This window comes from Sitophilus oryzae, unplaced genomic scaffold (assembly GCF_002938485.1).
Source record: "Sitophilus oryzae breed Bouriz unplaced genomic scaffold, Soryzae_2.0 scaffold_1436_pilon_pilon, whole genome shotgun sequence".
Classification (NCBI taxonomy): Eukaryota; Metazoa; Arthropoda; class Insecta; order Coleoptera; family Curculionidae; genus Sitophilus; species Sitophilus oryzae.
Genome location: NW_022146100.1, coordinates 5,695,524 through 5,714,449, shown reverse-complemented (window position 1 = coordinate 5,714,449; position 18,926 = coordinate 5,695,524). Strand labels below are relative to the sequence as shown.

Here is an 18,926-nt window from a genome sequence, read left to right as displayed (position 1 = left end):
ATGCATTTTTTGGTTTTTTATGCACATTGGCTTGGTTTATGTTTTATTCAGCTTATATTTATTTGGTATAACAGCTTTTTTTTGCCTTTGGAATGGCGTGCATTGAGGCTAGATAGTGTTTCATTAGATCATTAAAGGAATTTAAATTAGCATATATTTTTTGTGATATTAGTGTATTATCATGATACAGGTAGTTGTATCATAGTGCCTTATGCATGTTATTTACCTATTATATACTTATGTATTATCAGTAAATAGATAATAATATACTACTAAAATGTCTTTTTAATAGTATGTTTATCTTTCCAATTCACTAGTTATTTGCAAAATGTATTTTGAACTAATTTAAGTCATTAATTGATCATCTTTCTTTTTCAGGTTCCGGGATATTGTTTTTCATTGTTAAAAATATATATATATATATGTATTTCAATATTATTGTAATATAAATCGCAGCTCTAAAAAATAAATGATATTGTTTACTAATGTGTAATTTATTTACTATGAATTTTCTCTGAAAATAATAAGCCTTTAATAATATCATTGATTTGCTGTGTAAAGTTAATAGACATATTTTTTAATACATTAAATTTATTAAAGTAATAAAAAATATGTTTATTAACTTTAAACAGTAAGTCAGTGATACTTACAATTTTTTTTTAAATTTCCCTCTTTTAAGCCCCGCCCTCAATTCCCCTCAATTTAGCTAGTACTGCCAGGCGACACCAGGTGGCGTCTGTTTCCATTTTTTAACATGAAGTTAGCATTTCTTTAATGTACCTATTCTCTGGCTAAGGCGATATTGAAACTGAAATTTTGCTTTGTCAGAAATGTTAGAGAACAACGGCATACGGTCGAGTCGGCCGCTGCTGGCACGTAGACGTAAAGAATCTTTTATGTGTATAAAAAATAAAAATATAAGAAATGCGCATGCGTACGTAAACGTACGTGTTTGTAGGCCGACTCGACCGTATTCTCTGTTATCGCCTATTTTTCAACCTTTTGGTAGGGCTATCATCACGTGACGAGACTGATTTAACGCGATTTCGAAGATTCTACGTAAACATACAGGCGATTCTAGGGATTCTAGGCATCACGAATCACGACATCACGACCTCCACACAAGGCTATTCAACCTTTTCCAATATGGCGGAGCTAGAAGTGCTTTATTGGGCGCGTATTTTAAAACCTGTTTTATTTTATTTCCAAATAGACATTTTTTACACAAATGTCGGGTTAGATTAAGTAATATTTCACTATTTTTTTAATATACAGGGAGTCTAAAGTTCTCCACATAAATATGGATTTTTTTGTATTATTACTTTTATGAAAACATCAGTTAGTTACTTTTTATAAATAGGTCTGCTCTCTCAGAAAATCAGTTAGGTTAATTCAAACTTGAGGTAGCATATATAGGGTGTTCAAAATCATCGGAAAAAAATAACCAGAAATATATGACAGAAAATACCAATATAAAAAATAAACTAAATATTCAATTGCAAACGCTTACCTACGATAGTTTAGAATTTACTGAACGTTTGATAAATATATACTATTATGGACAGTATAGGAATTTACTTGTCTTAGTAAAATCCTTGGTAAATGCTCTTGGAATTATAAACTACACTGGCTTGGATAAAAAAATATGGAATATTTTTTCTATGTTTTGCGGCATTACACAAATGCGAATAAATTTGAACTATAATGGGCGAGGATAACTAAAAAATATAATATATGTTTCAAGATTTTATATAGAAAAAAAAACCTTTTTGGGGGTTCGTAAGTAAAACTTACGCTTAGTTCAAGGTTATTAAAAGGTAAGGTTGTCTCGTAACTTTTGGACCAATAGAAGCGAAGCGGAATAGCATCCCTCTGACGTAGATTGAACGTATAAAATCATAGATAAAAGGAATAGAAAATAAAATGCATCCGACAAAGAGAGATAAATGGACAATACAATAAAGAAAACACACATCAAACAACCGAAAACTATTGACGCCATACACTATAAACAATAAAGTACACAATGAATATCGATTCGGAAATGCACTGTCGGATTGTGAGCAGTTTTTATCCCTTTATCCATGAGCGGTATCATTCCTATGACGTAATAGGATGACGTTTTCAATAATGGCGGATCCAGAGGGCGGATCGAGTTACGAGACAACCTTACCCAGAGACCTTACCTTTTAATAACCATGCGCTTAGCTTAGTTTTCTTTACTCTTTCTCTTTACATAGGGCATTGTCTTTGTGGTAAAAACGTCATTCCTTTTTTTGCATAGTTCTTCAATAAAATATTGGATATTCTGAACAAGATGGATTGAACCTTGATTGAACAATAAATTCTGACGAATGTGAGGGGCAATTGTGACCTACAGTGATCTAAAAAAAGACACATCCAGGCCCAGGCCATTTATATTTTCAAATGTCAATGTTGTCAATACCTTTGTGTGATCCTTTTTATGTAAAAAGCTTCATTCTTCTTCCAATATTTTACTTATAGTGAGGTAAGTGTAAGTGTAAGCAGTAGCCATAACTACATCCTCACTAGGGTAACAGAGGCTTTGAGACCATTGGCTTTTTTGAGGCATATTTAATGCACTTCTTACCCGAGAACTACTAGTAGGAGTAGGAGTGAAATTATCCCTTTTAATAGCTGTCAACCATTTTTTACGAAGCTCGTCATTTTTGGGGAATATAAAACCAGAAACCCTTCCTATTCTTTATAATTGAGAGCAGAGCTTGTAAAAGGCTTAATCTTTTGATTATTGTAAGTAACCATTATAAAGTAGGTACTATAAAGACTGGCGATGAAGGTTTTTTATTTCGGTGTAATATCTTGATAAATACTTCCAGTTCTTACCTTAAAATAATTAATAATACAGGAGTACGACAACCCCAAAGTTTGAAGTTCCCTATGTGGAATGTCTGGTTTGGATTTTTATTACACTCTTATTTTATCACAATTTTTTCATCACACCATGCACTGAACACTAAGAACTAAACAAACGTGTTGCAGAAGCACAACACACTATAATTAATTATTTCTGGTATGCAATCGGAAGGAGAAACCACTATCGGCTTTTCAGGTTAAAGGTATAATAAACAATTTAATAATGCGCTGCCTTCGCCGCCATATTTGCCTTGCCCATATCATGTTGAATAGCCTTGATTCCAGGTGGTGATGTTCTAGACCTTAAAATGACCTTTAACTAGGTCTAGGTTCTTTTAGCGAGTTGGCAACCCTGATTATTGACACGACCACCACGACCACCACAACCACAACCTTTACCACAACCAATATTTTTTTCCATATTGAGATGATTCAAATTTGATATATTTTTTTAATTAATTAAAGATATATAAAACTCAAAATATCGTCTCTCAATTACTTTAATAAAGTACAAGTAAGATCGTCAGATGTGTATCAATAAACACAGATTATAATTTAGGTACACTTTTTTGTAGGTCATTTATACAATACAGTTTATATTTAATTATTGTTCCTGTGCTATAAGTATTTGTAAAAAAATGGCACAGTGGATAGGCTTTATGGTATCAATAAAATGCGTAGATGACTTAGGAACTTATCAGGGAGAGATCTCAGAAGCAGACCCATTTAAAATTACCCTGACAAAAGCTTTTTGTAATGGGTTTCCCTGTGATGGACAAGTCTTAATTAAGTAAGTCATACTTTTTCGATTACAAATTGAATGTTTCATTTCTTTTTCTAACAGTGCTAGTGACATTGTGGACCTAAAATTAATTGAAAAACAAATAGATGAACCTCAAGAAAACAGTACTGTAACAGTAGCCAAACCAGTTGCAAAAAGAGCTCACAGATCATATAGCACATCAGATTCAGTTCCTAAGCAAGGACAAATAGGAGTTTATGGAAAAAGCAAACCTATTGACATAGATTTAAGTAAAAAAATGGACGAGAGTTTGTCTTTGTCATTTAAGAATAACACACCTAATAAAAGAAGTCTGAAAGGTTTGTAAATGTTGATAAAAATTGCTTAATAGGTAGTATTTACTATTTATGAAGATATTTTGATTTTAGGTGGAAAATGGATGAAAGGTTGGAAAGATGAGGAATGCTTTGGATCTCCAGTGGGTAGTCAAATAAAAGAAGATTTTGACTTTGAAAAAAATCTAGCTCTGTTTGATAAACAAGCTATCTGGGATGAGCTTAATGCCCAAAAACCTGATGTAATTCGACAAGCAGATAGCAAAAAGGTTGCCAAATACAGGTAGTTTTATACAAAACCTATAAAAACAAAAATTGTAACACTGATGATTTTAGACATGACGAAAATATTATAGCAAGTCAGCCTACTTCATTCCGTCAAATTGTTGTACCTAAGCAAGATTTTTGCGAGTACGTTACTGATGATGGCCTTATTATTCCCTGTATCTCGAGGTCCCTGAAGAAGAAGTTGTTTGAAGCTGCAGGAAAGGCAGGACTTACTTTTGAGAGACAAATAGAACTATTTGGTAGTGCCGCAGCTGAGATTTCAATTCACTTAATTGGAGGGAGTCATAGATTAAATCCCTCAAATTCTCATCAGCTGCCCACAGTGGTGGTACTATGTGGGCCCCACCAGTATGTATTTTTGTGCATTTTAGTACACATTTTAGGATTACTTGCAATTTAATTTATCTATATCTACAGAGTGATTCAAATATATTTTTACATTAAAATCTAGTGTAGAGATATAGCACCCTGTATATTTTTTCTCAAAATCGTAAAAAAATTAGTAAATCCTAAAAAATTAGAGTGAATGCTCTCAATATTTTAAAATAAAATTTAGAGGTTTTTGTTCTTAGCTTCTAAATTCTTAAGAACATGTATGATTGAATTTAATCAAACATAGAGAAGGAAAATCATCAAGAACTTTTTGATTTCTTTGACAGAATATTTAAATTTTGAACTATGAAGTTTCTATAAAAAATGAGGTTTAAATTTTGATTTTATTTAAATTTTTTATAGACAAGGGGCGGCAGGTGCGAACGCAGCACGTCAGCTGACGTCACACGGAGTTCGTACAGTGCTTTACTATGTGTCTTCAGAGGCGACATCTATACGAAAAGAACTGGCATTGTATTCTATGACGCGAAATCGGACAGTAACGAACATCGCCGATCTTCCGCAGGCCGTCGATTTGATAATATGCGCCCTCTGTGAAGATACAGAAACACCAATGAGCTACCCATTGCTGGCCGAATGGATCAATAAAAATAAGGCCCCTGTGTTGGCGTTAGATCCGCCATCGTGCGGAATTCCTGGTAAATAGTTTAGATAACCTTGGATTATATCTATAAAACCATTTAAAATACTCCAGCAATTAAGGTGGCTTGTAGAACAAAATCACCTTTGACTAAATTTTTGTAGTTAGTTGGCCATTGTGGTTCAGATTAACATACTAAAAGTCCTCACCCCTCCGACAGTGCAAACCTCCCCTAAAGTACAATTTTATAGTTTTTATTTCATTTAAAAATTTCTAGTTTGATTAGTTAACTAGCAATTTTTTGCTAAAGTTGGCCGTGTTTGGGACATTTAACAAAAACTAAAAAATTGTACCTTTAGGGGTGGTTTGCACGGTCTGTACTTTGCCACCTGATCAGCATACTCATGTCTTTTAAATAGAGAAATAAAAAAGGTTGAGGAACTAGAAACCCTAGTCTGTGCCCTAGTATTGACATAAATAAAGATATTCTCATTAGTTTATTTAACGGTGTTTTTCGTGAAAAAGGAGCTTTATATACGCGCGAATTGCGGAATAAGACTCGCGAGTTTCGCAAAATAATTCCGTCTTTTATTTACGTAGTTCATATAACAACGAAATTCGCAATGAATTCTAGGGATATTTTTGTTTTTAAACACATGTTGAAAATGTCACCTGATTAAAGAGTTTTATTTAGGGCCGGTTCTACAAAGCAAGTATATACCAGGTATAGGTAACCAATATGTGGTCTGAACTGTATTCCGGAATCTTCGTCAATATATTCTGCAGATAAAAATAAGTAAAAAAGTTTATATAAATGTATGTCGTAAAATTCTTTCGGAGATACAGGGTCTAGAAGTTTCATTTTTATTTCAATTTTTTCCAAATAATTTCTGAAGTAACGTCAATATTTGGATGAAAATTGGTGTATGGGAGTTTTTTGACATGAGAAATTTGATTTTGATGTCAATATGACATCCATTTTGTAAGTGGCGCCACCTACATGTGTTTTAACTCTTTTGTAGAGTAATAACTTTTTGTCCGTACCTGTATAAAAGTACTGAGTGAAAAATTATACATTTCCGTGACTTTTTACGTAGAAAATGTCTCTTGGTAAAAATCGCTACTAGTACCCGTTCTCAAGATATATTTAGAATAGAAATAGTCAATACATGTCATTATTGACAAAAAATAAACAAGTTGAGTAGGTAGTTATTTGACTGAAATAATAAATTCGGGCAATTTTTTTTTAATTAATCCTAAATTTTTCTGCGCAAAAATAACGATAAAACAGTTTCTGTTGACCTTTTGGCACAAAAGCATTTCAAATTTATGATTTCAGTCTAATAACTATTTAGTCGAAACATGTTTAATTTATGTCAGTGATGACAGGTATTGATAATTTCGATTCCAAATATCTCGAGAACCATTACTCGTAGAGATTTTTCCCAAGAGACCTTTTTTACATAAAAAATGTCGTAAATGTATATTTTTTACTCAGTAGTTTTATACAGGTACGGACGAAAAGTTATTATTCTTCAAACCAGTTAAAAAATATGTAGGTGGCGCCCTCTAGAGTCATGGTGACATATTGACATCAAATGTCAAATTTCTCAAATTTTTATCCAAATATTTACATAACTTAAATTATTACAGAGATTTTATCCAAATATTTACGAAACTTCTACACCCTGTATCTTCGAATCTAAGCATTTTAGGACATATATTTATACGAACTTTTTTACTTATTTTTATCTGCAGAATATGCTGCTGAAGTTTCCGGAATACAGTTCGGGCCATCTTGTATATTGGAAAAATTGGCCCTTATAGGTTTATTTGTATAAGTATATTTTTGTGTAATTGATGAATCCTCTTATTTTTGGAGTAGAAGACGATCTGTTGCTGTTTATTTATTAATAAAAAAAACAACAAAAGTAAAATACATAAAACAATGGAACATGTGAAATATTTAAAAAATGTTAAAAATGAGAATTAACGATGAAAAAACATTTAGAAACTACTACAGGATATCTATAAAGGATTTTGATTCTCGATGGTTTTGAAAAATTTCCAACAATATTACTAGTTTGCAGTGAAAACATTGAACTTCGTACTACAAATTTAAAAAAAATTAAATTTGATTGTAAAAAAAATTAAGTATCTAATGATGATTATGTACCATTTTTTCATACCTTTTCAGTTTATTCTATCTTAACTAATGTTTATATTATAGTTCACAAGAGACAGGAGGCAGTGAAGGAGTGTACTTATTTTCCCAGTGGGTGACTATATGTATATTAGTTTGTTTGGATGGTGACATTAAATGACAATTTGAAAATCTGGTAAAATTTTTGGATGGGTTTTCTCTTTGAATAAGAAGACTAAGGAAGGAGCATATCAAAAATCTTAGGTCTATCGCGATGGGCCTCAAATATGGCCGACTTAAATTCCGGTTTATCAGTGCCGTTCTAATTTTATTTAAAAAATGTAAAACTATGATGTAGGGTAGACGTGAGGTAGACTCAATAATATGTTGTTTTATTTGACGTTGTGAATAAATGTTGGTAGTTATTAAAATTGTTACAAAAATATATAATTCTAATAAAAATAAATAATTTATAATAATTATTTATTAACACAAACATCCGCTACGCTACCGAAGCAGGTAAATCTGGTAAATCAAATTGACGTATCTAAATTCTTTGACATCTAATCTTTGACAAGTAGTAAATAAAAGCAAAAATGCAAGAAAAAATATATAATTAGTTAATTTAAGTGAATTTCATAAATGATCGGTTTACTACACGTATGTATATTATATAGTTACTTACTAGCGAAAAGTTGTTCCATTATTTCACTCGATTTTTGCCGAGATCTACCGCACGCTACACAACCAACTATTTTAGAGTCTTTTTCGATAAATCGCGATAGTGTCACTGTTAATTTAAGTTCTGCCACAATTTCCATCTAGATTTACTACCTTTATACAACTATCAGTAGTAGAATAAATAATAAATAACATAAAATAAGCTCCGTAAAGACTGACAAATCCATAAAATTTGAAATCAATTTCAAATGTGTCAAATGAATCGTCAAACAGAACTGTCAAGGATTCTCACCCTAGAGTGCTTTTTTCCGCCCACCGTCCTTAGTCTTCTTATTCAAAGGGTTTTCTAAATAAAATAAAAAAGTGCACTTATTTTTCCTGTCATAAATGTTTGACATCTATTAAAATGAATCATTTTCTTAATAGAAATAACAGTCTGGCACATCCCAAGCGGTGGAAAGTCAGTCTGGCTGAAAATTTGCATGCAAAAATTTGACAGATTTTTGAAATCCATCTCTTGCTTGAAATTTAACGTATAATTTGATACTTCATAAACTATAATCAAAATCAAGTCTGGCTTTTTACGAAATTGGCAAATGAGTCTGGTGGCCTCTTGAAAATTGCAAAAATTACAAAATTTTTGCTCTTATTTTCCCGGATTTGAAAATTTGTCACATGATAAATAATACTGTTGCGGACCCGTGTGGACTCGACCTAACCTAACTATATGTCCCGCCCTCAGATGACCTTAATATCGCATTAAAGAATAGACACCGTAATGATTCATTCGTTCGAGAAGAATCGAGTTCCACTGGAATGGAGTAGTACATACGAGAACATTCGAAACCTTCTCTATGCACCTAACGATCTATGGACTATTCTAGAGATCTTTAGCTGTCGGTATAAAAGCCGGCGGCTGTGGCCTAAAGAGGGCAGTTATAAATAGACGAGTGCAGTTGACGCGCTAAAATTCAAAATACCGACGTAGCCCGCCTCGTTCGCCTTGCGTACCCTGCTACACCCGAGAATGTTATGGAGCGATTGGCAGTACAGGCATTCTCCGATGGCTTACGTGACAGCGAGACAAGGCAAGCGCTTCTTCTAGCCTACCCAACGCACTTGGTGGATGCTTTGGCACGTGCCCTAGAATTTGAGGCCGCGAAACAAAGTTCTCGGTCTCTAGTGAGAATACGGGCGGTCAACCAATGTTCCAACAAATCCGTGGAAAGCATTGTACGGAAACTCATGGAGGAGTACATGGGCAAGAAAGGACCGAGCAGGACACGTAAGAAGTCACTGTAAAGAAAAAGACGTGGACCTGGTTTCGCCAAGTGTCGAATCAAAGGGACACATATGGGAGCAGTACCCAACAGGTTCCAACGAAAACTGCTCAAGTCGCATCACTACAACACAAGCTCAACAGCATTTTTGTGGATGGTTTCGTGGATGGAGAGTTACGGACCATGCTGTTGGATACGGGCGCGACCAAAACGATCATCAGGCCGTTGTTAAGAACAGACCGTGCTGCTTTGAAATGGCTGTTGCAGTTTAAGAATCCTGAAGGGCAGGTAGCTAGATGGATTGAACGATTACAAGAATTTGACTTCGACACAGAACATCGAGCTGGGGCAATCCATCGGAATGCCGACGCACTTTCCAGAAGACCTTGCGCTAAGGACTGTAAGCTTTGTTCCCGAGCAGAGGTTTTGAACTAAACCTAAGAACAACTGTGGTTAATGATAGTTGGCAACCCGAAGATCTTGCAAATTACATCAAACCAGTGACCCAGAATTAGGTTTAGTAATTAACTGGAAAACGCAGGCCAAAGACCAACGCTGGGAAGAAGTTTGCAGATGGTTCGCCTGGAAGGTAAAATGAATACTGGGAGTATTATTCTGTTGATAATAGATAACGGACTACTTCGAAATGTGATCGAGGAGTCCTGGAGGGACTGCTAAGAAGAAGAAGGCAGTATCGTCATTCAAAGTAAGGGTCCCGAAGAAGTCTTCTGAAGTTCACAATGGAACCAGCGGTGGACATCTTGGTGTTACCAAGACCTTGGCATTCGAAGCTCCGTGAACGGTTCTACTGGGTGAACTGCAAAGAAGATGTGAGGGGCCTGGTGTAAGATGACATTTGCGCAGCCATCGATAGCCACAAAAGCGTGGTAAAGCCCCTGATGCGCCAAGTACAATGTTGGCAGTAAAGGAGACGAAGGCGATCGACGTGGCTGGTCCTTTCCCGGAGACGAACGATAACAAATACATTGTGGTAGTAATGGATTACTTCAGCAAATGGGTCGAAGACTTACGCGTTGCCAAGCGTGAAGCGTCCACTGTTGCTGATGCCTTTGTTAAAGAATGGATCTGCAGGTTTGGTGAACCATGGAGCAGCCCATTCAGATCCGGAAGAAACTAAAGAGACCAATCTGTTCGAACCAGCGTCTGTGAAGTCTGGTGGCAAGAAAGGTACGACTGCTCTACATCCACATCTCGATGGGATGGTTGAACGCATAGACAGAGACTATCAACCAGTGGAAAGCCAAAGTAGTCTCTGACCACCAAAGAGACTGGGACAAATTTCTTCACCTGTTCCTGTTGGCCTACCGTTCATCCGTCCAAGAATCTACAGGCGAGAGGCGTTTCTCTTGGGACTCAGAATCGCCTACGAGGTGATCCGAAAATTGAAGAAGGTCCTGACTAGTGCGCCCAGAATGCTACCCTCCATCAGCAACGGTCCGCCTAAATATTCAAAGTGCTAGTGACCGAATAAAGGAACACTACGACATTCAAGCTGAGCATTCTGGATACCAACCAGGAATGGCTATACAAGAAAAGACGTCATTGGGTTATCTCCGAAGCTACAATCCTCGTGGGAAGAAGGGTCAAACGAAGAAAGGAATAGGTGTAATGACGTCGAATACCGTATCAGAAGTTTGCCAAAGGAAACACTTCGACAAGTCCATTTCAATGTTTGAGCCCTTGTTAAGAATAGAAGATCGTGCTGGGACCGTGAGAACCTGCAGTTTTTGATCCCCTGAGGGCAGGAGATGTCCTTTGACGATTTCATGGCCCGATACAACAGCAGTGAGAATCGAGCTCGACCAAAGAAGATCAAAGAGAAACTCTTTTCCGTGCAACTGATGGTTCGCTGATAGTTGTGCAACCCGAAGATCTTGCAAATGACCAAACCAGTGACGTTCAATTAAGTTTAGTAATTAACTGAGAAAAACGACAGGCCAGAGACCAAGCGTCTTGGGAAGAACCGACAATGATATTCGCCGAGACGTAAATCGTACCTGGGCCCAGTGGAAATGGTAATAGATAAGCGGACTTATCGCCAATCTATGGAAGACCCTGATTGAACTGAGAGAAGCCCTGCTAAACAACAACATTGCACGATTAGCCATCCCCGAAGCTGGCGTGTGGACTCGATGGTTTGAGTTGGCGTACAATGGAACATGATTGAGTCTTGTTCAGATTTACGGGAATCGAGAAGCTGTTTGCTATTTACAACCCAAAGCTGAGATCGGGAGAAAACTGTAGACTGCTATTTCTACCAGACTTCTCAATATACCAGGGGCCAGCTTTGCAACCTTCATTCACCGTGTACATCTCGGGACGAGCATGTACCTAAGAAGGGGCAGTGTTGCAGACCCGTGTGGACTCGACCTAACCTAACTATAAGTATGCCCTCAGATGAATGTTAACAGTCGCATTAAAGAATATCGACACCGTGGCTGATTCATTCCGGAGACGAAAGATCGAGTCCCACTGGAATGTGGTAGTACATACGAGAACATTCGAAACCTTCTCTATGCCTAACGCGTTGCCAAATTCAAGAAGCGTAGCCGTTGCTGATGCCCTTGTTAAAGCCGAATGGATGTGGCAGAGGGCAGTGTATTCCATGGAGCTTCATTCAGCTCAAATTTCAAAAGAAACTTTAGTTATAAATCTGTTCGAATAGTTCTATAAGTCTTTGAACATCCGCAAAGACCAGGACGACTGTTCTAAATCCACATTCCGATGGGATGGTTGTGACGCTATTGACACAGAACTATCAACCGTTAACTGGCCAAAGTAGTCTCTGACCAAAAAGAGACTGGGACAAATTTCTTCACACTCCAGCCAGCATCGTTATGGGACGGGAAGTGCGCCTACCTTGTGATCTAAAATTTGGTTGCCGACCGGGAGAAGAGCTCGCCAGAGAAGATTATGATCGTACACACTACGTCAAAGAATGGACGACATCCATCAGCGAGCAATTTAAATATTTTAAGTGCTAGTGACCGAATAAAGAAACATTACTATTAATTTCAAAATGAGCATGGAGATACAAACCATTCAAGTTGGTGTGGCTATACAAATCACCTTGACCGTCGTTTTTTATCTGCTATAACTACAATCCTCGTGGGAAGGGTCATACAAAGTCAGGAATAGGATTAATGAGATCGATTTTATCAGAAAATTGCCAAAAGGAAAACCGAGGGTAGTCCATTTCAAGTGTTTGGTGACATACCAAGGCGAAATAGAAGATCGATTCTGGGACCGTGCTTCTACTGCAGCTTTGATTTATTTGATTCGGAGATGTCCATTTCCTTTCTTTATGGCACAGATACAGACGTACTTTTTAGAAGGTTCGGGTTATTGTGTAACGATTCTGAATCAACGAGAACTCTGCAGCATGCGCAAATGAAATAATATATTCTTTGCGGATGTCCAGAGGAATCTAGGAAGACCCTGATTGAACTGAGAGAAGCCCTGCTAAACAACAACATTGCAATATTGGCCATTCGAAGCTGGCGTGTGGACTCGATGGTACAGGGTGGCATACTCATCCGGAACGGATGATTCAAGTCTTGTTCAGATTTACGGGAAAAGATCCTTGTTTTGTTACAACCCAAAGCTGAGATCAGAGCACTTTTTAAAACTATAGACTGCTATTTCTACCAGACTTCCCAAATATACCAGGGGCCAGCTTTGCAAATACCTTTATTCACCGTATACATCTAAGGACGAGCATGTAGAAAAGAAAAGGCAGTGTTGCATACCCGTGGACTCGACTAAAACCTAAGGTTTTGATATTTAACGCCCTCAGATGACCTTAACAATTTTAAATTAAAGAATAGACAGCGTACCTGATTCATTCGTTCGAGTAAGAATAAGTAGTTAAATTAACTATTGTACTTTAAAATCAAATTAAAACTTCACTGGAATGGAGTAGTACATACGAGAACATACGAAACCTTCTCTATGCACATGATTTAACCACCTTTAAAAGCATAAATTTTAAAAGCATGCAGCTCTTTTATTTTAAATGAACACCCAGTATATTATTTCGATATTCAATGGAGAATTCATGTCTCTTCAAAATACTATTAAGGCTGCCTACCCCTCAAAGAAAGATTTTCCTAGATATTTTCATTTATATGCTTTTATTTGAGTTGATATTTATTATTTGCTAAAATCTAGGTGGCTGTGATATGTCTGACATTACTTCAACATAGCTGTCTAATTAGTCCAACTTTAACAACTAGTTATCATTTTGTGTCACTTAAAACAAAAAAAAATTCTCAGAAATTTGCCGCAAATGCAAACTTATCCTACATCAGAGAGAATTGTTATAATTCTATTAGTTGGTGAATGCACATTGCATTCACCAACATTCACCAGAATTAATAGAATACTTAAATGCTCCTGATTTTATCTAGTTTGTTTTTTTATGGGGATATGTTAAAGACAGTGTTTACAAAACTCGTCCAACTATTATCGACAACATGAGAGAAATTATTGTAGCTACTTTTTGAGGTAGAACTCCACATATGCCTTTTAAAATAAAAATATTCTTTTGAAAAGACAATTATTTTATGCAGTTAACAGGAAAGGAAGCATTTTGAGCATTTGATTTCATCTAGCTAATTTTTGCCACATAATTATAGGTTTATATCTAGTTTTAATTCTGTAATAATTAAAATATGTTTTAAACGTGTATCTTTTCTTATTACCGTTGAGTAGTTTACTCTACAATCTTTAATTTTTTTAAATTAACAAAAGGTATATCACACAGCCACCCTAGATTTTTTCAAATAATAAAGATCTATGACGCAAAATCATAAAAATTAAAATATCTAGGAAACTCTTTGTCTGAGGGGTAGGCAACCTTAATAATATTTTGAAGATATATAAATTCCCCATTGAATACCGGAAAAATATACTGGGTTTTCCATTTAAAATAGGAGTAACTTGCTTTTAAAAGTGACTAACGTTCCATTGTATCCACATTCCTGTATAACTTTTCGGGTTATATTTCAATTTGGTTTATCATACAATGGTTATTGTAATTAAATATCAGGCTATATAAAGTCAACTAAAATTTAGGCAGCTATCATCGAAATTTAAAATTTACTCTTCATTTTCACAAAATGTGAAGTTTGGCGGGGCTTTCGTGATTGTAAATGACAGCCAGACGTGTATTTTCTATGAAATTATAGTATTATTTATCATGTGTCAAAATCCTTAGATAAGTATATGCTTCTTTAATAAAACTCACCTTCATTTTTTCCTAGGATCCGAAAAAATTAATACAGGGTGGCGCACCTCATTCGCCTCGGTTGATTATACGAAAACGGAAAGATGTTGAAACAACATATTTTATGGGTGTCGTGCACATTTAAAATTTCTTTTGAAATATACAGGTGTTTACTAAGATCCATACCAAAGTTATATTTTTTCTTAAAACACCCGGTATTTTTCATTTTTTGTATTCCTGATACCAGCATTTATACAACCTACAATATGTTTAATAAAATAATATTTTTTAAATATTTAAAGATATTTAGCCCCAGCATGCTACTATAGAATATATTATTAACACCCTGTACATTACTTTTCAGAATTAATTCTTGTGCTGAATTTAAAGGTAGAGAAATAAACTTTACTGGGAAAATGCTATTGCTTCCTTAAATTTATTTAGGGTATCAAAAATTGCTGATATATTTTAAGGATCCAGTTGGTATACAACCTACAATAGTTTAATAAATAATATTTATTAAATATGTATTTATTATTCTATCAAGAAAAACGAAGAAGTAGTTCGTTGATTTATTTTACGATGACTTGTAGATATATTGATTTTCTATAAAAGAGACAATTACGGCAAATTCACTTTCTTCACTTCCAACGACAGGTTTCTGCCTAACAGGTTTTTTATAAACCACACTACCAGCTCTGCGAAACAGAACAAGTAGTTTTTCAAAGGAACGCTTATCAGGAAGATTCCTATTTTTGGATACCTTTGAGCATAAGCTCTTGAGGCCAAGAAGCAATTTTCCTCACAAAATAAAATCACTACAAACATACCCATTCGTTCTGCCAGCAGATACTGCTTTATTTTTCTTGAAAAAATAATGAATACTTACTTATTATACTACTGTAGGTAAATCTAAGTAAACTGTTATAAATTATAAATAATAATGTCCATAAACTAATGTAGAGTTTGAAAATAGTTACTAACTGTCACTAGAAAATTTCAATATCGACACCAGCCATCTTGATTGCAATTTTATTTAAAAATCGTTTTTTATTCAAAATCTGAGCTAGATAGGTATAGGAAACCCTAATATAGTTTGAAAGAGCATTTGAATCTGCTTCGGTTTATTTAAAAAAATACAGGGTGTTATATTTCAAATAACGAAGTTTTTATATAAAATAAATCCTTAAAATAGATGAGCAATTTTTGATACCCGTGTATAAATTTAAGGAAGCAATGTCATTTTTCAGTAAAGTTTATTTCTTTACCGTTAAACTCAGCACAAGAATTAATTCTGAAAAGTAATGTACAGGGTGTTAATAACCTATTCTATTGTAGCAATGCAAATTTAAATATCTTTAAATATCTCAAAAACTAAAGATTTTAAACATATTTAACCCTTATAATAAATGCCTTTTTTGTGCCCAGAAATCCAAAAATGAAATAAAATACCGGGTGTTCCATAAGAAAAAATTTAACTTTGGTATGGATCTTAGTTCTGAAAGACCCTGTATATTTCAAAATAATTTTAAATTGTGCACATTGCCTCCCCACATATACCCATAAAATATTTTGTTTCTACATCTTTCCGTTTTCGTATAATCAACCGAGGCGAATGAGGTGCGCCACCCTGTATATAGGGTGTTCCATTAGAAAAAACACAACTCTGACGTGTAACTTTTTTGGGGACACCCTGTATAATTCTATATATTTTTATAAAATGCTTTCAGTTAGCCTACATACGCTGCCAAAATTTCATTTCGATATAAACCACCGTTCTCCTTGGAGCTTCGGCGGAGTATTATGAGGCGCCACCCTCTACATCTTTGTTGGAAAGGTGTGCACCCCGTATATGAATATAATTTTTCTTTTTAGGCATTTTTCCAAAGATATCTCTCTTGCCTGTGCTTCCTCTACCTCATTCGCCCAGTAATGGCAAGCTGTACCTAACAAATCTGGCCTTCCCAGTGGAAATATACCACGAAGTGGGTATCAAATACCAGAGTCCATTTGGTTCAAAAAACACAATACCTCTACACCCTAACGAATGAAGATTATTTTCAGTTCTTATCGGTCAGGCAGCTGAAATTCAATTTAAAGCACATTATTTTTTAAGCTTCAAAATGTTCGAATTTTAGCTTATTAAAACAGATAATTTTTTTTCAGATATTTATATTTCTATGTACTTTATATATCTACAGAAACGACGACAAATAGAATTGTGATAAATATTTTCATTATCAATAAAATGAGGATTAAATAATTTCTTGTGTTGTTATTTTTTATAGCTCTTTAAATAGATTCAAATGCACAAAAACGCAACAGAATTTTTTTCGTCAAGTTTAAGGTGGTATATTTTTTTTTTATTTTAATGATTTTTTTTAGCAAACTGTATACAGGGTGGTCCGAACTGTATTCCGTAAACTTCGGCAGCAGATTCTGCAGAGAAAAATAAGTAAAAAACTCCGTATAACTGTTTGTCCTAAATTGCTTAGTTTCCGAGATACAAGGTGTTGAAGTTTCATTTTTATTTCAATTTTTTCAAAATAATTTCTGAAGAAACGTCAATATTTCAAATATTTGGATGAAAATTGGCTTCTGGGAGTTTTTTGATATGAGAAATATGATGTTGATGTCAATATGACTGCTATTTGTAGGGGGCGCCACCTACATGTGCTTTAACTGTTTTGAAGAGTAATAAAATTTTGTCCGTTCATGTATAAAACTACTGAGTGGAACATACATTTCCATGACTTTTTTACGTAAAAAACGTCTATTGATAAAAATCGCTACGAACAACCGTTCTCAAGATATTTAGAATGGAAATAGTCAATACATGTCATTATTACAAAAAATAAACTTGTTGAGTTAGGTTAGGACTGAAATTTGACTGAAATGGTAATTTTGGGAACTTTTTATTCTTTTAAATTTAATCATATAAACTTTTCATCGAAAAAATTATGATAAAAGAGTTTCTGTTGAACTTTTGACACAAAATCATTTAAAATTTATGGTTTAATTTATGTCAATGATGACAGGTATTGATAATTTCGATTCCAAATATATCGAGAATCATTACTCGGTAGCGATTTTTATCAAGAGAACTTTTCCTAGTAGAGTAGTCGATAAAAGTAAGTTTCTAGTAAAGTAAATGTCGTAAATATTTATTTTTTCAGTCAGTAGTTTTATACGGGTACTGACGAAAAGTTATTACTCTTCAAACCGGTTAAAAATATGCAGGTGGCGCCCTCTACAAGTAGGTGTCATATTGATATCAAAATCAAATTTCTCATGTAAAAAAACTCCCAAACACTAATTTTTATCTAAATATTGACGTTACTTCAGAAATTATTTGGAAAAAATCGAAATAAAAATTAAACTTTTACACCATGTCTCTCCGAAACTAGGCATTTTAGGACATACAATTATATGAACTTTTTTACTTACTTTTATCAGCAGAATATTCTGTCGAAGTTTCCGGAATACAGTTCGGACCACCCTGTATAATTTTATCAACTTTAAATCATAAACTCAATTTTTTATAAACTCTTGTATTTGGTTATTATACAGGGTTAATTGAAGGGTTGTTTTTTACCTTAACTTAACCCCTTTTAACCCTCCCTCTCACTCATGCCCACTTGCACCGTTTGTATAAACTTTGTTTAAAGGCTAAACAGTGATTAACTATAGAGGGTGGCCCATCGAAAACGTTCCGCAAGGCATAACGGCCAGGGTATATTTTTTTTCAAAAAATCCAAAAACACGTCAATTTTGTTTGTGAGGGGGACAACTTTTGACGCAAAAATGATTGCAAAATCTTTAACCCTCTAAGCGGGGGTGTCATCCCCCAACTTTTTTCAAATGGGAAGGGGAGTCGAGTGGCGCCGCAATGAAAAGGGCTTTCTATTTTCTATATTTTCCCGCTTCGTTTTTAAAAATCGGTCGAGTCATTTTGAAAATATGAAGGATTGTAATTTGAAAAGTACTTTTGCAAAAAAACGCATAAATTGAATTAACTAAAAAAACTTACCTTATTAATGAAGCAAATGCTGAAAATGTTGCCCGTCAACCTCCATACAGTAATACAAATTATTTTCAAACCGTTCTCGAACATTCTGAAGAACTTGCGGGGTCACTTCGCGACCAACATCAATAATTCGTCTTCGCAGGTTAATGAGGCGGGTTAGGTTACTAGTGCTATACACTTTACTTTTTATGTGTCCCCATAGAAAAAAAGTCTAAAGGAGTCAAGTCGGGTGACCGGGGAGGCCACTCAATTACACCCCTTCGTCCTATCCACCGACCGGGAAAGTTATTATTTAAATAATTACGCACATTTTG

At 34.8% G+C, this 18,926-nt stretch overlaps 1 protein-coding gene across 1 annotated transcript; it reads left to right on the top strand.

Annotated features, from left to right (window-relative positions):
- Nucleotides 1-3,240: 3,240 nt before the first annotated feature.
- Nucleotides 3,241-16,849, top strand: LOC115876536 (enhancer of mRNA-decapping protein 3). Its single transcript, XM_030892349.1, has 7 exons — nt 3,241-3,409; nt 3,471-3,685; nt 3,740-3,996; nt 4,066-4,255; nt 4,309-4,608; nt 4,996-5,291; nt 16,461-16,849. The coding sequence occupies exons 2-7, from the start codon at nt 3,534-3,536 to the stop codon at nt 16,634-16,636; spliced, it is 1,371 nt and encodes a 456-aa protein (XP_030748209.1). The 5' UTR covers nt 3,241-3,409; nt 3,471-3,533; the 3' UTR covers nt 16,637-16,849.
- Nucleotides 16,850-18,926: the final 2,077 nt, after the last annotated feature.

Bases quoted from the DNA above. Each gene is read 5' to 3' on its own strand.
- LOC115876536 (XM_030892349.1), top strand. From the start codon at position 3,534: ATGGCACAGTGGATAGGCTTTATGGTATCAATAAAATGCGTAGATGAC. The intron at 3,997-4,065 runs GTTTGTAAATGT...TTTTGATTTTAG, and splicing joins TAATAAAAGAAGTCTGAAAG to GTGGAAAATGGATGAAAGGT. The intron at 4,256-4,308 runs GTAGTTTTATAC...TGATGATTTTAG, and splicing joins AAAAAGGTTGCCAAATACAG to ACATGACGAAAATATTATAG.